At 48.2% G+C, this 17,255-nt stretch overlaps 8 protein-coding genes across 8 annotated transcripts; 5 read left to right on the top strand and 3 right to left on the bottom strand.

The window, feature by feature from the left end:
• Nucleotides 1–928: 928 nt before the first annotated feature.
• On the top strand, nucleotides 929–2,083 carry N7471_007068 (uncharacterized protein; the record flags this gene model as incomplete). The annotated part of the gene is given in 8 exon segments (XM_057279787.1): nucleotides 929–1,030; nucleotides 1,119–1,128; nucleotides 1,165–1,214; nucleotides 1,233–1,342; nucleotides 1,398–1,584; nucleotides 1,632–1,702; nucleotides 1,759–1,900; nucleotides 1,952–2,083. The coding sequence occupies 8 exon segments, from the start codon at nucleotides 929–931 to the stop codon at nucleotides 2,081–2,083; spliced, it is 804 nt and encodes a 267-aa protein (XP_057134047.1).
• Nucleotides 2,084–2,555: 472 nt separating this feature from the next.
• On the top strand, nucleotides 2,556–2,815 carry N7471_007067 (uncharacterized protein; the record flags this gene model as incomplete). The annotated part of the gene is made up of 2 exons (XM_057279786.1): nucleotides 2,556–2,623; nucleotides 2,668–2,815. 2 exons carry the CDS (start codon nucleotides 2,556–2,558, stop codon nucleotides 2,813–2,815), a joined length of 216 nt encoding a protein of 71 aa, XP_057134046.1.
• A 380-nt stretch (nucleotides 2,816–3,195) lies between these two features.
• N7471_007066 (uncharacterized protein) lies at nucleotides 3,196–4,877 on the bottom strand (the record flags this gene model as incomplete). The annotated part of the gene is made up of 2 exons (XM_057279785.1): nucleotides 3,196–4,616; nucleotides 4,682–4,877. The coding sequence occupies 2 exons, from the start codon at nucleotides 4,875–4,877 to the stop codon at nucleotides 3,196–3,198; spliced, it is 1,617 nt and encodes a 538-aa protein (XP_057134045.1).
• A 1,710-nt stretch (nucleotides 4,878–6,587) lies between these two features.
• On the bottom strand, nucleotides 6,588–8,288 carry N7471_007065 (cytochrome P450; the record flags this gene model as incomplete). The annotated part of the gene is made up of 4 exons (XM_057279784.1): nucleotides 6,588–6,774; nucleotides 6,842–7,020; nucleotides 7,085–8,191; nucleotides 8,256–8,288. 4 exons carry the CDS (start codon nucleotides 8,286–8,288, stop codon nucleotides 6,588–6,590), a joined length of 1,506 nt encoding a protein of 501 aa, XP_057134044.1.
• Nucleotides 8,289–8,779: 491 nt separating this feature from the next.
• N7471_007064 (SDR family NAD(P)-dependent oxidoreductase) lies at nucleotides 8,780–9,556 on the top strand (the record flags this gene model as incomplete). Its single annotated transcript, XM_057279783.1, has 1 exon — nucleotides 8,780–9,556. One exon carries the CDS (start codon nucleotides 8,780–8,782, stop codon nucleotides 9,554–9,556), a length of 777 nt encoding a protein of 258 aa, XP_057134043.1.
• Nucleotides 9,557–9,857: 301 nt separating this feature from the next.
• Nucleotides 9,858–11,520, top strand: N7471_007063 (MFS transporter; the record flags this gene model as incomplete). The annotated part of the gene is made up of 5 exons (XM_057279782.1): nucleotides 9,858–9,951; nucleotides 10,007–10,252; nucleotides 10,305–11,186; nucleotides 11,239–11,412; nucleotides 11,468–11,520. 5 exons carry the CDS (start codon nucleotides 9,858–9,860, stop codon nucleotides 11,518–11,520), a joined length of 1,449 nt encoding a protein of 482 aa, XP_057134042.1.
• A 628-nt stretch (nucleotides 11,521–12,148) lies between these two features.
• On the top strand, nucleotides 12,149–13,456 carry N7471_007062 (cytochrome P450; the record flags this gene model as incomplete). The annotated part of the gene is made up of 1 exon (XM_057279781.1): nucleotides 12,149–13,456. The coding sequence occupies one exon, from the start codon at nucleotides 12,149–12,151 to the stop codon at nucleotides 13,454–13,456; it is 1,308 nt and encodes a 435-aa protein (XP_057134041.1).
• Nucleotides 13,457–13,636: 180 nt separating this feature from the next.
• Nucleotides 13,637–16,882, bottom strand: N7471_007061 (non-ribosomal peptide synthetase; the record flags this gene model as incomplete). The annotated part of the gene is made up of 1 exon (XM_057279780.1): nucleotides 13,637–16,882. The coding sequence occupies one exon, from the start codon at nucleotides 16,880–16,882 to the stop codon at nucleotides 13,637–13,639; it is 3,246 nt and encodes a 1,081-aa protein (XP_057134040.1).
• Between the last annotated feature and the right edge of the window lie 373 nt (nucleotides 16,883–17,255).

Here is a 17,255-nt window from a genome sequence, read left to right as displayed (position 1 = left end):
ACGAGAGCGAATTAGATTAGACAATTGGACATTCTAGCGGTCATTTGATCGTATTTTGATGTCAATCACCCGTTTCCTTGATTATTGAGTGCTTCCTTGGCTCATTCTAGCGCTTTATTCTTCCACGTGGATCACCAACCAATTTGCAAGTCGACTATCTATTAACCAGTTCGACACAGTCTCTTTGTTCAAGAAGACTCCAACTCAGTCAAAATAACCCGACAACCTAGCGGTGCTAGAATTCCACCCTATATAGATCAGCATACATCAAGTAAAACACACATAGGAAAAACATACTGGCGTCATCTTCAATTGATACTTAAGATCAACAACCCACCTAACCATCCCTAGCAAGACAAATACCAATATCTTCAACTATAACAACGTAAACCCCTACCTGAGACACTTCCGCCTATCAACGGTCATATGTATCGTTTCCACAAATTAAGCCTTTTCCCGTCTTTTTATGATGTCTGCCTAGAAAACTGAAGAAGGGGGCAGGCGTTTTGGAGTAGCTTTCCCCTGCATCTGGTGGAGCCCCACTTTCCTTTTCGAGCTTCCATCAACAACTCTGTTGTCCCTTCAAGTCTTTTACACTTCAAATTTTGCAATGGAACCTGCACAAAACCAGTTGGCTCGTGCCTTGGCATCTTAAAATTTTCAATTTCGGCATAGCAAATTCATCAATCCGCAGCGATCGGGTCTCCCTAGCCTATATACAATAGTGGAATTCATTTACTCAAGATGCCTTCGACCTTTTCCAACATCCATGATGAAGACGAGTTACATACAAGCTGAGACTGAATTAGGTCTCTGGCAGATTCGTTCGAAAGCTATACGACCTACTGATGAAAGCATTCAAGCCCCTCCGGAATATGTCTTCTATCAGATTCGCTGATATCCAAGCTATAACTCTCTAAGGCTCGGCATGGAGGATTCGATCGAGCTTGTCGCTGCCGAAGCGGATGGCCCGCTATCCAGAGAATCACGTCTCAAAACAGGATGCTTACCGTGGGACGGTAACAAATGTGTCATCACCCAGACTTCTCCTGACGCGCGAACGATCGACAAAAGCGGCCAGATACAGTGGAAGTTGCGCATGAAAACGTCTTGGACAGTTCCTGAGGCGTGCGAATGGTTTCCTATCCACATACAATTCCACAGTCTTTGTCAAAAGGACCGCTGAGGACCGCCGATACTTGCTTTCTGCTTTCGTTACCCATCAGTCATAGTGCCCTGCAACCATCGCTTCGCTAACTGTTGAAGCCAAGGCGGTTTGGCTAGCTGACTTGAATGGCACGCGTGTAATCATCAAATGCTGGAAACCTAAACTAGAAGAGTTGTGAGTTACGGCGCATACTTTCATTAGGTAGGCTTGACTAATCATTTATATATAGATTTGACTCGGAAGCCGCAGTTTACAATCGCATTTGGTCACAACAACCCTCCGGGACTCTTGTTTTGGACCCGGTCAACTCCTTACGACGCCAGCGGCCCCGCTACGTCTCGACTATACGACAGTCCATTACCATCAGCCCAGCAGTAGCTTTGACTACCTCAGACAATCCTTTTTGGCAGCCACGAGTCCGTTGCGATAGACTCCGTCGAGGTCATAAATTACTAAATTGAAGGCGATCTTCGACCTCCTCTGGCACGGACAGCCCGCAATGGCTAAGTGTTGGACGCCGTCCGAATTTCAAAGGTTTGGATTGACCCCCGAAGTCTACTATTTAAGCTAATACAGTGGTAAACTTCTAGCCATTTGAACGAGATGATCACCTACCAAATTCTCCGCGAGAAGCGCCCTAAGAGGTATTCTTTCTTCCCTTCACCCTATGCCGCAGGTGTGATCCGCTGTTCGTCTGTATTCTTATATGGCTACATCTTAGTCCTCGCTAAAGTGAGGGGAGAGCCGTTAGATAGGAGATGGGTGGATATATCTACCCTGTAGAAAGAGTTCGTCTATCAGCAAGTTTTGGCTGCTGTTAAGGTTCTTCGAGCTGTGGGAATTGTCTGGGTGGACCTGGTGCACATAATGTGCTTTAACACGAGGACGACAATGAGCCTTCTGTGTCTGTGGTAGACTTTGAATGCATCGAACTATGTAACGGGGAAGAAGTCATACACCAACCCGTGGACCAGAGATGACGCCCGTCTTTGGCCATGAGGCCGTGCAACAAAGAAATTCGCGACGATACCCAGGAGGCTAGGGGGAGGAGGCGAACGATGACAACGAGGCGGAGGACGACGGTGACGACGAGCCGGAGGATGGACGACGATGAATGAACGTGGCATGGTTTGCCGGATTGGGGGGAACGTTATTTGCTTTTACTTGCTAGTTATTTGCTATAACCCATCTTTCTTGGTTTGTCGCCAACCAGTCCCCCCTGAGCATAACATTGAAACCTCACCTGATCGGTTGGGACGGATCTCAAGCCACGTCTGGAGGGAGCAAGGCCTATAAGTTATTCTTAGCTCTGTTAGCTCTCTTAACTTCTTCAAACAATGACACAATCTTTCCGGGCCACGCCTCTGCGATATCTGGCATACACTCAATGAACTTGAACGAGCACATGTCAAGTCCCAATACCTCAATACAATTAACGCCCTTCGGCAAGTTGCAGTACGACTCGACGATGCTGGCATGCACAATATACTTTACTGCAGACAAAGCAAGACGGTGACTCTACTTGAGTTTGAGACTGCAGTGGAAGTAAAGCCTAACACCGTTATCCCAGCATATCATGAAAGGGGAGCAATTTTCGGATCAAACGCTATGCTGGGGCATGAGTGTGGAGGATATGTAATCGGTTGAGAGTTTTATTTCCCCCGAGTGTTAACCTGGCTTGTTTCTCGTTGTAGCATTACGATTGAACAAGTATTTTCGGGATTTAATGTATATATGCTATAAAGAGCTTGCTCCCGCTACGGTCGAAAAATATGAGTACTCGGTTCTAAACTAGGCACTATAGGCCGTTTTATTGTAGTTAACGGGCTGCCATTTACAATTAGTAGATGGAGATTTTCTCTTAGTGGAGAGGGAAACAGAAAGAAGAGAGCAATAAAATCTCCTATTGGCTATTAACAAAGAACTGGGGAAAAGAAGGAAGAGAGGAGGAGGTCTCAACAATATTGACTTTTCAAAAGTTATTTACAATGTTCTTGGCTGCATATAGACAGGGGTAGACTTTTGCCTCAGTCTTCACATCGACCAGTGTCAATATTTGCCTCAATTGGCTTCACAAATTCTGTGCGGAAAGCAATTTTGTGGCCAAAGTATAGTACCGCAAACAATATGAGACTGAGGTAGTTGATGAAAAAGTCCGTGACGCTGAATGTTGGGATAAAGGCAGTAAAGCCTTGGGTGATAATGATAAGGACATTGAAGAACAAGCCATACCAAGAGAAAAATGGCTGCCAGGTAGCCTTATAGGGAAGGGTGTCGCGTGATATGCCTCGCGCTTTCAATGCTCTCATAAATGCCAGGTGGATAATGTTAAGCGACGCCCAAGTGATAAAGCCAGCTAAGCCAGCAATTTGCATCAACCAGTTGAAAACAGTGGCTCCCGTATTCGACAAGTTGAGGAAGCCTAATAGACCGAAAAGAGCCGTGAAGCCAACACTAGCATATGGTACACCGTGCTTAGTTGTTTTGGCGAAAAAGCGAGGAGCAAAACCCTCGTTAGCCAGCCCGACTAGAATTCGGCTGCCACTATAAACATTTGAATTGGCAGCAGAAAGCACTACCGTAAGTAGAACCGCATTAATAATGCTTGGTAAGGCATTAACACCAGCTCGTCGTGCGGCGATAACGAAAGGTGACGAGTTTGAATCCGCACTGCTGCTATCCGAAGTAAGACGATCATCGTCAGACGGTACGACAATTCCGACAAAGAAGACCGTGAATATAAAGAAAAACACAATTCGGAAGAAGGTTTTCCGAATCGCGGAAGGCACATTCTTCCGTGGATTGGCGGTTTCACCTGCGGCAATACCGACAAGCTCAGTGCCTTGATAGGAAAATCCGGCCTTAATGAGAATAGCCCAGAATCCGACGAACTTGGCCAAAGCGTCTTGGTTTGGGTTCTCGATCAAATAAGGAATGAAGGGACCGGGGTGAACCCAGTATCTAAAACCTAGATAACCTTCTCGGCCAACTCCGGCATTCATGCAAATGGCGAATATCATGAATCCGACGACGGTGATTATCTTGATGCTTGAGAGCCAAAACTCAATTTCACCGTAACAGCTGACGGGAAACATATTTAGAATGATAATAACCACCCAGAAAACCGCGATAAAGACGGCCATCGGAATCCTTTCATCCCAAAACTGAATTATGAGGCCCGTAGCCGTCAACTCAAGGGCAAACGTCGAAGCCCACGAGAACCAATAAATCCAACCCATTGCAAAGCCCAGACTAGGATCAACAATGCGATTTGCGTATGTTGCAAAGGCTCCTGGAATAGGTAGGTAGGTAACGACCTCACCAAGGGCCGTCATAACCGAATAAACAATTGATCCGACGAAGATATAAGCAATCAAGGCACCCACTGGACCCGCAGTAGCAATTGCAGTTCCGGTACCGATGAAAAGGCCCGTTCCTATGGCACCACCTGTATAGAGATTTGTAAGAATTAATTCAAAAAAAAAGAAAATGCATTTAGGATAAGTAACTTACCCATCGCGATCATCTGCAAATGTCGGCTTTTGAGCCTCCGCTGCAACTCTGGTGGTTGATAAGACTCTCCATTGCTGTATTTTTCTTCGGTATCAAGATCTCGATCCTCTGCGAAATTTTCCGGATTTGATGCATTGAAGTCCTTCTTATCTGTTCCGGAAGCGTTATGTATACTGGCGACCTCGTCGGTGGTCATTTCTGGGTATTTCGGAAAGGCTGTGAGGCTGTGAGGCTGAAGAGTGGTGAAAGTTGAAATTGAGTCAATTCACAATCTCATGCTTCAGGAGACTTGACACATTTTAAGTCTTCAATCGCGTTGAACTTCCCGAAACGATTTCTCCATGGGGAAGATCAGCCTGGGGACCCCGCGTTTGCCGGGCCGGGACACTTTTCGGGTTCCACAACGAGACCCGGGGGAGCAAATGGAAGCCGACCATTTTGCGGGTCCGCTCAAGAAATTGCTAAGCTATTGTAATTCTATTAAGTGTAATCGGACAGAATTGAAGTTCCTTTACTTCCTAGGTGGCCCCCGAACAAACGAACCCACTAATTAAACCAATTGCATCGGTTATATAACGTAATTTGCCGATTGAAAGCGATATAAACCGGCCCGGTAGGTCCATCCCGCATTTTCCATTACCCCATGGTCACCTCAACCTACCTTTTGTTTACATCTTGCTGTTATGGTTCCCATACTCGTCAAATCTGTCTCTAGCGCCTAGGACCAAATTGAATCTGGAAACAAATTTGGAAAATCCTCCCCGGCTACAGCCCATATGTGCCTATGTGTACCGGATTTTCCCTGGCGGGTGGGGTTTTCCTATTTGAGCTGCCGCCGCTTTAATCAGGGCGCTCAGACTCACGCTCTCAGAGTTGATATCAGCACGAGCTCATAGTGATGAGCTAACATCAGTCACGTGAATAATGACTGAAACTATGTAGATGCTCATTGGACGCTCACTGATTACTCAATGGTACTCTGTGACCAATCAGTGGCCAACTCTGATCATTCAGACCACTGCAGACTATGCCTTTAATGGAACAGCCCCATAGGGTCGTTTATACTATGATGTTTAGTTCGATGATAGCATCGCACCTGCCCTCATTTTCTAAACCACCCTGTCTTATCAAGAAAGTACGTCATGATCACGGGGCGTAGGAAAAAGTGGAGGGCTTCATCTATTTTATGATACTACGGTCAAGAGTACTTTCTAGTTTCTTAGAGAGTGGCTCGTGTCACGATCTAAACATGAGTAGCTATTATCAAAACCAAACCTACTAATGATCAGTACAATTGCAACAAGACACGGTCGTTTTTTACGGTAAGAATAAGAACCCACGAGACTATCCCAAATAGATCAACCTCTTGAAACAACTAGGTACATGGTATATTCTTAAACATGTTCTTAACATCCTTTCTTCGTAGTCTGTGGGCTGCTTAGTACGAGCCTACTATTGCAATTAGAAAAAGGCCCCAAAGCCCGACGTATTAGCCGAGTAGGTAAACACTTGACCTGTCTTGCGGATTCGAATACCCAAACAAACGATCTACATCGCACATCTCGCTGGATTCCCATGCCTTTTTGACAATTAATAATTAACAAGTTCGTCAGAGTCACAAATAATCCAAGTAGTATCATTCCTCTAAATCGGCCAGTGGACATATAGGAGGGAGCAAAATTGAGATGGTACAAGATTTGTCGATGGTGCATGGACAGCATGCCAAAGACGCCGAATGGTGTTGGCGACATGAAATTACGGTGCGTATGTCCTCGCGATTCGCTGAGAGCTGGCGAGGAGAATTACCCTTCTCCCTTTCTAATCTGGAGGAGTTCCACGAATCTCGGCAGGTGGTAGGCAAAGCGTGAGGGAAGAAGTGACCAACGAAGGCCTGGCAAACAAGGCTTCAGCCTACCTCCACGAGGCTATCGTTCCTAGCCCCGGCAATATCTTTCAAGCGAACCCACAGCGGACCCTTTTCCCAGACGATATAGCTTCTGGCCTCATCCCAATGAGACGACTCGGGCTGCAGAGAGACATCAAAATGCCAAAGGATCTTGGCCAATACAGTTCGCATTTCCGCATATGCAAGACTAAAAGCAGCATTGAATAAGATACATTACTTCGAGGAAAGAGGAGCAGTAGCGAGCAAAAACTTACTTTCGACCAATACAGGCACGTGGCCCAAATGAGAATGGTTGCAGTGCTTCACGCCGGTCAGAAGCGAACTGGCTTGCGTCATTATTGCCTTCTAGCCACCGTTCTGGGAGGAACGAATCTGGCTCAACAAAGTTCGTGTGCCCACGGAAAGTAGAGTAATGTGGCACGGACACAGAAACCTGTACGGCTCTGTCAGTTCTTCATCAAAATATATGAACTAGAGGTGCTTGGCAGCAGACATACCCCTTCTGGGACGAATTTCCCATCAACCGCGGCGCCACCCCTTGGCACCAACCGAGGACCAAGGCCAGGTGCTGGTGGAAACAAACGCAAGCTTTCCTCAATGATGGCACCTACATAGGGCAGCTGGCTTGCAGCAAAGAAAGTGATATCGCTGTCTGCATGGAAAGACGTCCGCACCTCCTCAATAGCCCTTCGCCAGCACACTGGATGTTTCTGCAGGTAGTAAAGACAAGCAGACAGAACTGTCGCTGTAGTCTCGCTGCCGGCCTGTATAATGATTCCAGCATTTACCTCAATTTCCGGACGTTGCATACCGCGCTCATCGTTGTACCTGAGAATGTACGAGATGAAGTCAGGCCGAGTTGTTTCGGTTGCAAGGCGCTGTGTCACCTTGTCCTTGCTCATCTGGTAGTGTGCTATTCGCTTTTGGATCAACCGCTTCGGCATGATTTTGCGAATTTGTGCAGCCAGAAATGGATAAACAGACAATGCCCGCAGGAAGGCTCCAGTCTTGATGCTCTGAAAGATGGTAGCGACCCAAGGGTGATACTCGGAGCCCTCCAGGCACCCGAAGGGCTCGCCAAAGGCCAAATCTCCGATGATGTCAAAGGTCAGAAAGTTGAGCCACTCTTCCAAATTGACCTTCTCCCCACGATTGGCATTGCCTCGTAGCTGTTTGATAAAGAGGTCAATGTAGGACATAATCAATGGCTCTTGGTCCCGCAAAGCGCGCTCAGAAAATGCGTGGCTGAGGAGCCTTTTCTGTCGGGAATGGTCTGCCTCGTTGGCATTGATCATATGAGATTGGCCCGGTGCGGCTGGCATGTAAAATTCAGGATCTTTGCTGAATGGCAGCATCCCGGAATTCCGGTGACCGTAGATATCCTTCCAGGCCTGCGGGGACCTGTAGGTAAGGGCATTGGGGCGGATGCGCACCACCTCACCGTATTGGTCGTGAAGCTCTCGAAGTCGCCGATGAAGTTGCCCCGAGATTGTCCAAATGACGTACGGCAGGTTTGACACTGCGGCCAATCTAGGCCCCGGGCAGTGGGCAAGAGGGTGGAACCAGAGTCGGTAGAGTAGTCGCCAGATAATGGCAGTCAGTGCCTGAAGGGTTTTGGTCAGTAATTGATCTTGCCTTTTTTGAAGGGAGTCTGAGAAGGTTACATACTGTGCACAAGACTGTGCTCCAAAGACTTGACATTTTCCAATGGCAAAGCTCGCGCCGCGTTCTCAATGCAGATAGGACAACAACACGCAGGGCAAAGACATTTAGTTGGGAACTTAAGTCAGCAGGCACAATCTGCCCAACTTAATGGAGTTGTCAAATTCTGCTGTGATATGCAAGCGGCTGGTTGAGGTGAAGTTTTGGTGTGTCTGTTTATTATCTGTGGGGGAAGGATGTAAGTAAGGGTCGAAATGTAGCAAATTCCGCGATTTTGCGGGAAATCAGACGGCTCGTCTGACTGAGTATAAAGTCCACATTGGCCTTCACAACTTGATAATTCAAAAATCAACATTTACAAAAACTCTCAGTCTGATGATTCTTTGAAATCCTTCCCAAACTATAAATTTTGAAATTGAGGTGGGTTTTTTTTGCAAGAAATGATTACGATTCATATGTTGCTAATCTCAATGACAGGATCCAATCTCCCGCATTCAACCAGCAGACAACCCAGTATCTTCCAAACGAATATGAAATTCCAGCCTCTTCTACAGGGAAAAGTCGCTGTGGTCACCGGCGCCGGGTCCGGCATTGGAAAAGCCACAGCGCTCTGTCTCTCACAGGCCGGGGCCAGTGTGGTGATAGCCGAGCTGATCTCCGTGACCGGAGAGAAAACAGCGGCGTTCATCCAAGAGCAAACGGGGAACCCAGTTCTGTTTGTTCAGGTTGATGTGAGTCAGTCGGAAAGCATCAGAGCAATGGTCCAAGCCACAGTCGACAGATTTGGCCGTCTCGATATCGCCGTCAACAATGCCGGCATGCACCCCGACTGCACACCCATAGAGTCACTTGACGAAGACTACTGGCACCGACTACTGGCAACAAACCTCACCGGTGTGGTGCTGAGTATGAAGTGGGAGCTCCGCCAGATGATTGCCCAAGGCCAAGGGGGTAGTATCCTCAACATGGCCTCTGGCACAGTGTTCCGGGCCCAGACGAGGATGGCCGCCTATGTGGCAGCCAAACATGGCGTCATCGGGCTGACTCAGACCGCTGCCTTGGAAAATGGCTGTCACGGTATTCGTGTGAATGCCCTGGCTCCTGGTGGCGTCGCCACCGAGTTGACCATGGCCACGCTAGCGGCGATGGGTAGGACAGAAAAGCAAGAATCATCACGTACTAGTCTGCTGGAGCGCTTTGCCCAACCTCACGAGGTGGGCCAGGCGGTGGTCTGGATGGTGTCGGATGCAGCGACGTACATGACGGGATCGACGGTACCTCTCGATGCGGGCATGTCAGTAATGTAAGGGGGGCGTGAGGTTGGGCCAGGCGGTGGGTGGTCTGGATGGTGTTGGATGAGGAGATGTACATGACGGGAACGACGGTATCTCTCGATGCGGGAATGTCGGTGATGTAAGGGGGGTTTAGGGCTTGGATCGTGTAGGTCTCGATTTTGGAGCGGATTTCGCCACAGCTCAAGTTCCCTCTAGGGACGAGTCACAAGGGAAGGGCATATTCCTTTCTCATCCAGCAAACACTATTGCAGCGCTTTGCTGAGAACCGCCTATTCATTATCGTGACCGAACACGATCGTCGCCTTGAATGAAAATGAGCGGTGAAATCACCCACGGTTACATCAATCATCAGTGGAGGTCGTCCAATGCCTTCCTCATTACTGTCGCTGTGGTCAGTTTGTTTTCAGGTGGGCTTAATTGTCGCTATCTCTAAGCTATGATCTACCTAATAATTCCAACCAGAAAAATTTCTCTATGGATTCATCGTTCCAATTTTAAAGTACATGGTCGAGTTCCGCCTTGGACTTGATCCATCCAGCACACAAAACCTCACCACTGCCCTGCTTGCTGTGCATGGATTATGCTCTTTGATCTCTGCGCCCATCATCGCGCACTTCGCAGACAAAACACCAAACAGAAAGTACCTGCTACTATCTTCTCTGGTGGGATGCGCTCTAGGCACCTCTCTTGTTGCCTACACGCCGTCAGGTATGATAGTCCCGCCCAGGCCCCAGATCGCTGCCACATCTAACACAAGCAGTATGGGCACTCCTCCTCGGAAGAATCGTTCAAGGTGTTTCTGGGTCTGCGACATGGATTTCATCGTTTGCGATGCTGGTGGATAATATCGAGCCGGAGCGAAAAGGACAAACTTTAGCATTGGCTATGTCTTTTGTGACCAGTGGTGTCATTGGAGGTCCAGCAATCTCCGGCTTGTTGTTTCAGATAGCTGGTTATTGGGCAGCCTGGTCCGTTCCTTTTGCTCTTTTGAGCCTTGACTTTCTTGCCCGGCTAGCGATGGTTGACAGAAAGTCCGAGATGCCTCAGACTACAAAGTCAGTCAAGTCTTCGGAAACGCGGGGACCAGAGGACACAGCCGGGCTACTTTCAAGCCGGAAGAATGGTTACAAAACAATCGAACAAAATCCGGATGGGCTTTATAGAGAGAGGACAGACATCCTTGAGAGTCAGAATGCTCAAGGCTCGAGCTCTGTTGAGGTTGAAACCCCAGGATTCTACCGCACTTTGCTGTTTGATCCACGGATTTTAACCGGATTGGCGATCACTTTGGCGCAGTCCGTGATTGTCGCTGGCTTTGACACTACGCTCCCTCTTTACCTCCAGAACACATTTGGCTGGGGAAGTCTCCCCGTGGGAATGATGTTCCTTGGGATCCAAGGGCCACCCATCATTCTAGGTCCTCTCATTGGCGGCGTTCGAGATCACCTAGGGCTGCGATACCCTACTGCCCTAGGTTGGGCTATCGTTGCACCATTTCTCTGGTTACTTGCAGTTCCAGGGCGGTTCGACTTTCCCTGGGCTGCCCTAGATTCTAATGGTGAGGCCATTGTGATCGTCAGCATTGTTGGGGTTGGTTTCGGATTTCTATTAATCCGTGGAGCTGGAGCATTCCAGCTAATTGGTATGATGATCGGACCCTGTCTGTTTGAAATTCCTTGCTAATCATGGACTAGCTGTGACAAAAGAACTAGAAAACAAATCCCCAAATATTTTTGGTCCCAATGGAGCCAACTCCAAAATTGCCGCCATGATGGAAGTTTCATTCAATCTGGGCATGTTAATTGGGCCTCTTGTTTCTGGAAGCCTCTCTGAGATACTTGGCTATTACTATGTGAACTGTACCATGTGTAAGTTGAGCAGTCTTAGCCTAACAATAATCGGATAGCAGCTAATCTTAATTAGCGATTCTTGCTCTATTTGTTGCTGTCCTTTCCCTTATCTACCTCCAGCGGTAGATATCCTTGAATATCGGTGCAGCTCCCTTGAGATAATGGTACTATCGGACACTGATTCTGATAATGGGCAACTCGTCATATAATGAATTTAGCAGAATTAAATATAGTGGCTGAACCGTACAGTAATTATGTGGACCGGAGTATATAGCCGATAGTGTCCACCACGTAGCAGTTGAAGGGAAATAGAACAAAACAGACAAGTTCCAATCCACAACCATTAGCTGTGGACTGATAATGTAAAATTCCTCCACCCCTTTTCTCCTTGCTCTAGTTTACTAAATACATATACCACTTTGCAATATACGCATTTCCCCACCACACACACAACCAGGAGAACGGGTTAGCTCATTCTCACTCTGCATTCTCTCAATTGGTCTTCGAATATATTTCCAGCCGAAGTGTATTTCATATCATGGCAATACTATGGGTCTTTTCAATATGCCTCATAGGACTTGGGACCTACTGGCTGCTTCTGAGATTGACTCGGAGCAAAGGTCGCCTTCCCCCAGGACCCAAAGCTCTGCCTGTGATCGGAACACTAGAGCTGAGATCTATCTCCGCCGACTGCCCTCTTTGGCTTAAACTCAAGGAATGGCACAAAATATTTGGGCCACTTGTCACCGTCTACATGGGCAACCAGCCTGTTGTCTTCCTCGGATCCAGGTCCGTTATTTGCGATCTGTTCGAAAAGCGGGGCCGCATCTACAGTTCGCGCCCGCGGATGGTGATGGCGTCAGAGATCATGACCCACGGTGATCACGTTGTCTTCATGCCGTACGGTCCCCAGTGGCGCAAGCACCACCGCATCCAAGGCGCTCTACTGAACCAGCAGGCAGTGCGGCATTACCGCAAACTGCTCGATTTGGAGAGTCTTTTCACTTTGCGCGACATTCTTGCGAAGCCCGATAATATCGAGAAAGCATTCCGGCGATACCCGGGGAGCTTGATGAACACTCTGGCATACGGAGAGCCGACCGTGAGCCATTGTGACGCGCCGCAATTGAAGCAGGTTGAGAACATCGCGCGAGCTTTTGCGGACGCCGTTGGAGCAGGCCACTGGCTGGTCGACGCATTTCCCATCCTCAAGTGGTTTCCAAACTGCGTTGCTCCGTGGAATCGTTATGGAGAGCAGATTCATCAGCGGACTGTGCAGCTTTTCCGTGAGAAAACAACAGCTGCCGAGACTGCGCCTTCCTGGAACTGGGTGAAGCACGCAAAAGGAGAGTACAAAGATGAGATGTCTGACCATGAATTTCTCTACGTGATCGGCGTCCTCTACCAAGCCGGTGTCCATGTTACGGTTTCGACTTTACGCCACTTGCTGTTCATATGTTGTCGGTATTCGGTATCAGTAGCGACTGCACAGAGGGAACTCGACAGCGTCCTTGCACCGGACCAATTACCAACAACGGAGGATTTGAGAAGTTTGCCATACGTGTCAGCGTTCATCAAAGAGGTGCTGCGGTGGCGACCCTTGACACCAATCGGCATGCCTCATGCCTCGACGGAAGATGACAGCTACGGGGGATACCACTTACCCCGCGGTACCGTATTCATTCCAAACCACTGGGCCCTGGATATAGACGAGTTAGGAGGAGATTCCCAGGATTTTAGGCCGGAGCGATGGCTTCAATGTGGTGCACCCATGATCAATGCCTTTGGCTTTGGTCGTCGTGTTTGTCCTGGGCAGCACTTGGCTCAAGATGCCGTTTCACTCCTCGTCTCCCGTTTGCTGTGGGCATTCTCTTTTCAATCTCCTGATGAATTAAGTTCATGGGGTTTTGAGATTGATGCATCCATATTGGTGCCTAAGCCGTTCCGTGCCAATGTCACCATTCGGGATGAACGACGAAAAGATACTATTAATCATGGTTGGAGAGATTCAGACAAAGACTTCAACAGTATACTGGAGCAGATCGGCCGGGAAATGTCTTAACAATACGACTGGCCGGGGTTTCGGATACTGAATGTTGATATATTCATGACTACGAGTGTGTACAATTCTACGTGCCACCTTTTTCAATAAAAGACGGAAAATCTCTTCTTTGAGAATAACTTTTAATATCAATCGATGTAATACTTCACAGACCGAAAACTTTCAGACATGCTTCAAAGCTCAAAATTCAAAGTCGGCCTTCAAATCAGCAGGATTCAAGGTGGGGTTCTGAATGATTGCGTTGAAGACAAATTCAAGACAATCAAGGAATTTGGATGCCTTTTCCTTACTCAAAACGTTTTCATCGAATCTTGTTTTGATACTGACCGTATTAGATGTGAGCCAGCACTCCAGACACAGACTCCACAGACCTGGAGCATGACCGTATTCTGTGGTGGCTTCTTTGAATAGCCCATGAAAAGTATCTGTTCCCTCGGCCTGAATAATCAGGACTGTCTGGTAGTCACAAGCAGCTTTCGCCTCTGCGCTCAGCCCGCGGAGAAGCTCCTTATCAATACCCTCGAAACCAGTTCTCTCAGCGGCTTCGCTTTGGATGCGCCCCAGATTAGACCCCAAAGAACTCTTCATATCTACACGAAAACAAATCGGCAGTAGTGAGGCTGAAGGTACTGCCATATCGGAAATTCCAGGGATTGGAGCTGCACGCCGGGCCAGCAGGTCCCCGTATACGACTTTGTCGATATGGAGGTTTCGGGCAAAAGTAACGGCAAGTGCAAGGCGTATTTTGTTGCTTGGTGTAAATTTATCTCGGGGTGGAAAGTGTAGCTCTCGCTGAAGTTGTGCGGTTTCAAGAGGAGTGTATCCCGGAGGTGGCACCGGCGGGAAGTGCTCGCCCTTGAAACCAGCAAAGGAGCTGCTCCAAAATTGTTTGCTTCGCTCATCTAGCCTTGAAGACCATTGCACGAAAGGGCTGAAAGACAGGCGCGGGAGAGTCTGTCCCTGATAAGCGCGCTCTATGTCTCTGAATACCAAAGGGAAGGAATAGCCGTCGATCAGGAGATGATGTATTGACATGACGAAGATGTTCTCATGAAAATATGCCTGAACCAAAGGGACACCAAATCCAAAGAGATCAACGACCAAATCGGTTGTTGGTTTCCTGAGATCTGTTTCCAGATCAAGCACAATGGGGTCCCTAGTTACGGCTTGATAATAGCATCCCCAGTCAGCTTCTATAATGCGAGTTCGGAAAAGAGGATTGGAGGAGACCGAAATATCCCAAGCGCAGATAAACTTTGCTTGATCCACATCTGCAGGAAGTTGGCATCGGAGTCGAAGGGTGAGATTGCATTGGCCCTTGATCATGTAGGGTATAGACACGAGTTGATGTGCGGTGCAGGGGTACAGGTCTTCAAGAGAGCTCAATGGAACTTGACATTGTTCGAGAGCCTTGCGAATCACAAAGCCCCTTCTATCAGTCTGATTTGGAAGAAGGCAAAATGGCTCAATGTGCTGGTATACGGAAGCGACTGTCTCGTATTTCATTTTCGTTACGAGCTGTGCCAGTGATTTGGCCCCCAAGATATCGGCAACCGACACACAAATACCATGGCTTCTGGCCTGGTCAACGAGTTTCATGGCAAGTAGAGAGTCACCGCCAAGCTGGAGCCATCCAATGTCATCACGTTGACTTTGAAGAGGTATACCCAGTACCTTCCTGCAGAGCTTTATCAGTGTCCCTTCCGTGGCCACGGTTAAACCCCCGTGATGCTCGGTGCAGTTGTCGGTTGATCCTTTTAATTGTGCCGCGAGTAGCTTCTCCGCTTCTTGTCGCAGTGCCTTTCGGTCGGTCTTACCAGTTCTCATCATTGGGATACGATGGACCCGAAGAAAGTTGCCAGGTACCATGTATGGCGGTAAATGCTGCCTCAGGTAGCCTCCTGCCTTTTTTGTCACCGTTTGAAACTCAGTGTCTTTGGAAGCCTCAAGATAGAGATGAGCATTCCATGATAGTGGCAGTTGTATGAATGCGATCAAAGAAGCCGCGCCTTGCGTGGAAAAAGAAACAACTTCGACCACTATGTCATCAGCTTCTTGAAGGGCTTCTCGTAGATGAAATTCCACTTCCCCGAGCTCTATTCGTTGCCCCGAAACCTTGACTTGAGTGTCTTTCCGCCCGAGAAATTGGAGTGACCCATCCAGATTGTAGCGCACGATGTCCCCGGTCCGATACAATTGAGTATTAATAGAGCGGGAAGAAGGGACCCAAGGAGCGCCGTTCAAGAAGGGAGCCATGCTGGGGGCTGAATAATTGAGATATCCACGACTCAAGCACGGTCCTTCCAGAATCAACTCGCCCTCTTGCCCGTCGGAACATTGACAAGTGTTGCCATTACGATCAACTACCCAGCACACAGCATTGTGGGAATACCCAATGTTGGCCGAATCAGATGGGGATGCCGTAAAATCCCGTATTGTTGCAGCATGAGCAAACTCCGCTGGGCCATATAAGCCTAGGAGATGAACATGAGGAGACCATCTATCAAGGTCTGTGCGGGTGATTGCTTCTCCCGCCAGAGCAAGAACCTTAAGGCCGGGCAGTTGCTCAGGGTCTAATATCCGAGCGACTGAAGGTGTGAGTGTGACCCAATTTACGGAGAACTGGAGAAAGGCGTTTGCCAGAGCGGATAGGCGAGACGCCTCAGAGGGGACGCATAAGCATGCACCCGTTGCAAGGGTAAACAGATGATCATAAACGCTCAGATCAAAAGCATAGGCTGCAAATTGCAGTACGCGTGAATCTCGTCGTAGAAAAAGCGGTCCATGGTTCTTTGTAATGCTTGTCGCCATTGCAGAATGAGGCATAACAATACCTTTCGGTTTTCCCGTAGACCCCGAAGTGAAAACGACGTAACAAGCACTTTCTGGCATTGCAAGGTTGCTGAAAACGATAGACTCCGTTTGATCACGGCATCCCGTCACGCTGGCCAAGCGACCATCAACAATGACCGTAGCTCCCAAGGATACCAGGCTCCTAGCTAGATCGGCTCTCGAAGGGGATGTTAGCACAATCGATGCATTGACAGCCAGGCATATTTCCTTCAAACGGTTCAGTGGAAACGCAAGATCGAGAAGAACAAATGCACCACCAGCCTTCAAGACCGCAAGAATAGCCACCGCTGTCCACATCGATTTGTCGAAGCAGAGTGGCACTATCACTTCAGGTTTAACGCCAAGCTCCATCAAGCGAATTGCCAGTCGGGAAGACTTTTGCTCGAGCTCTCCGTAGGTCAGGTTGCCATCCCAGGCATTGATAGCTGATGATGCCGGATAGGCTTCACATTGCTGCTGAACAAGCTGATGTACACAGATATTGTGAGACGCCAGCAGCCTGACACTGGAAGACAAGCTCTGAGTATCATCTTCATGGTTGGATTTGCTTGGGAAGGTTGGGTAATCATCCATAACGGCAGATATCCCGATGACTTGTGAGGGGGTAGTCCAAATTGCTGAAATTGGTGTTAGAAATTGAGAGTAGCCAAAGCGAGCTCGCCTGGTGAGGGCTTGTTTTATTGAGACAGGTATCGATCCCTGTATTGATTTTCAGATAGTGTGGAGCCTGCATAAATCTAGTCCCGCGCCAGACGCCACAAGAAAGACTTATTGTAAGGAACAAACAATGTCTTTCCTATTGTTACCAAATTTCTGATCACTGGCTTTTTCGTGTCCCTTCAAAACACCCCTTGTCGCATTCAGCTCGTATTCGCTTAAATTCCCTTGGTAAGGTATCGTTACTACGGGCTACCGCATGTCTCAGCCCATTCTTGCGAACATACAT

The sequence above is a fragment of the Penicillium samsonianum genome (genome assembly GCF_028829775.1).
Source record: "Penicillium samsonianum strain IBT 33392 chromosome Unknown utg000004l_segment0_segment0, whole genome shotgun sequence".
NCBI classification, from domain to species: Eukaryota; Fungi; Ascomycota; class Eurotiomycetes; order Eurotiales; family Aspergillaceae; genus Penicillium; species Penicillium samsonianum.
The sequence above is the reverse complement of the archived record's forward strand: the minus strand, read 5'-3'. Positions and strand labels throughout refer to the sequence as shown.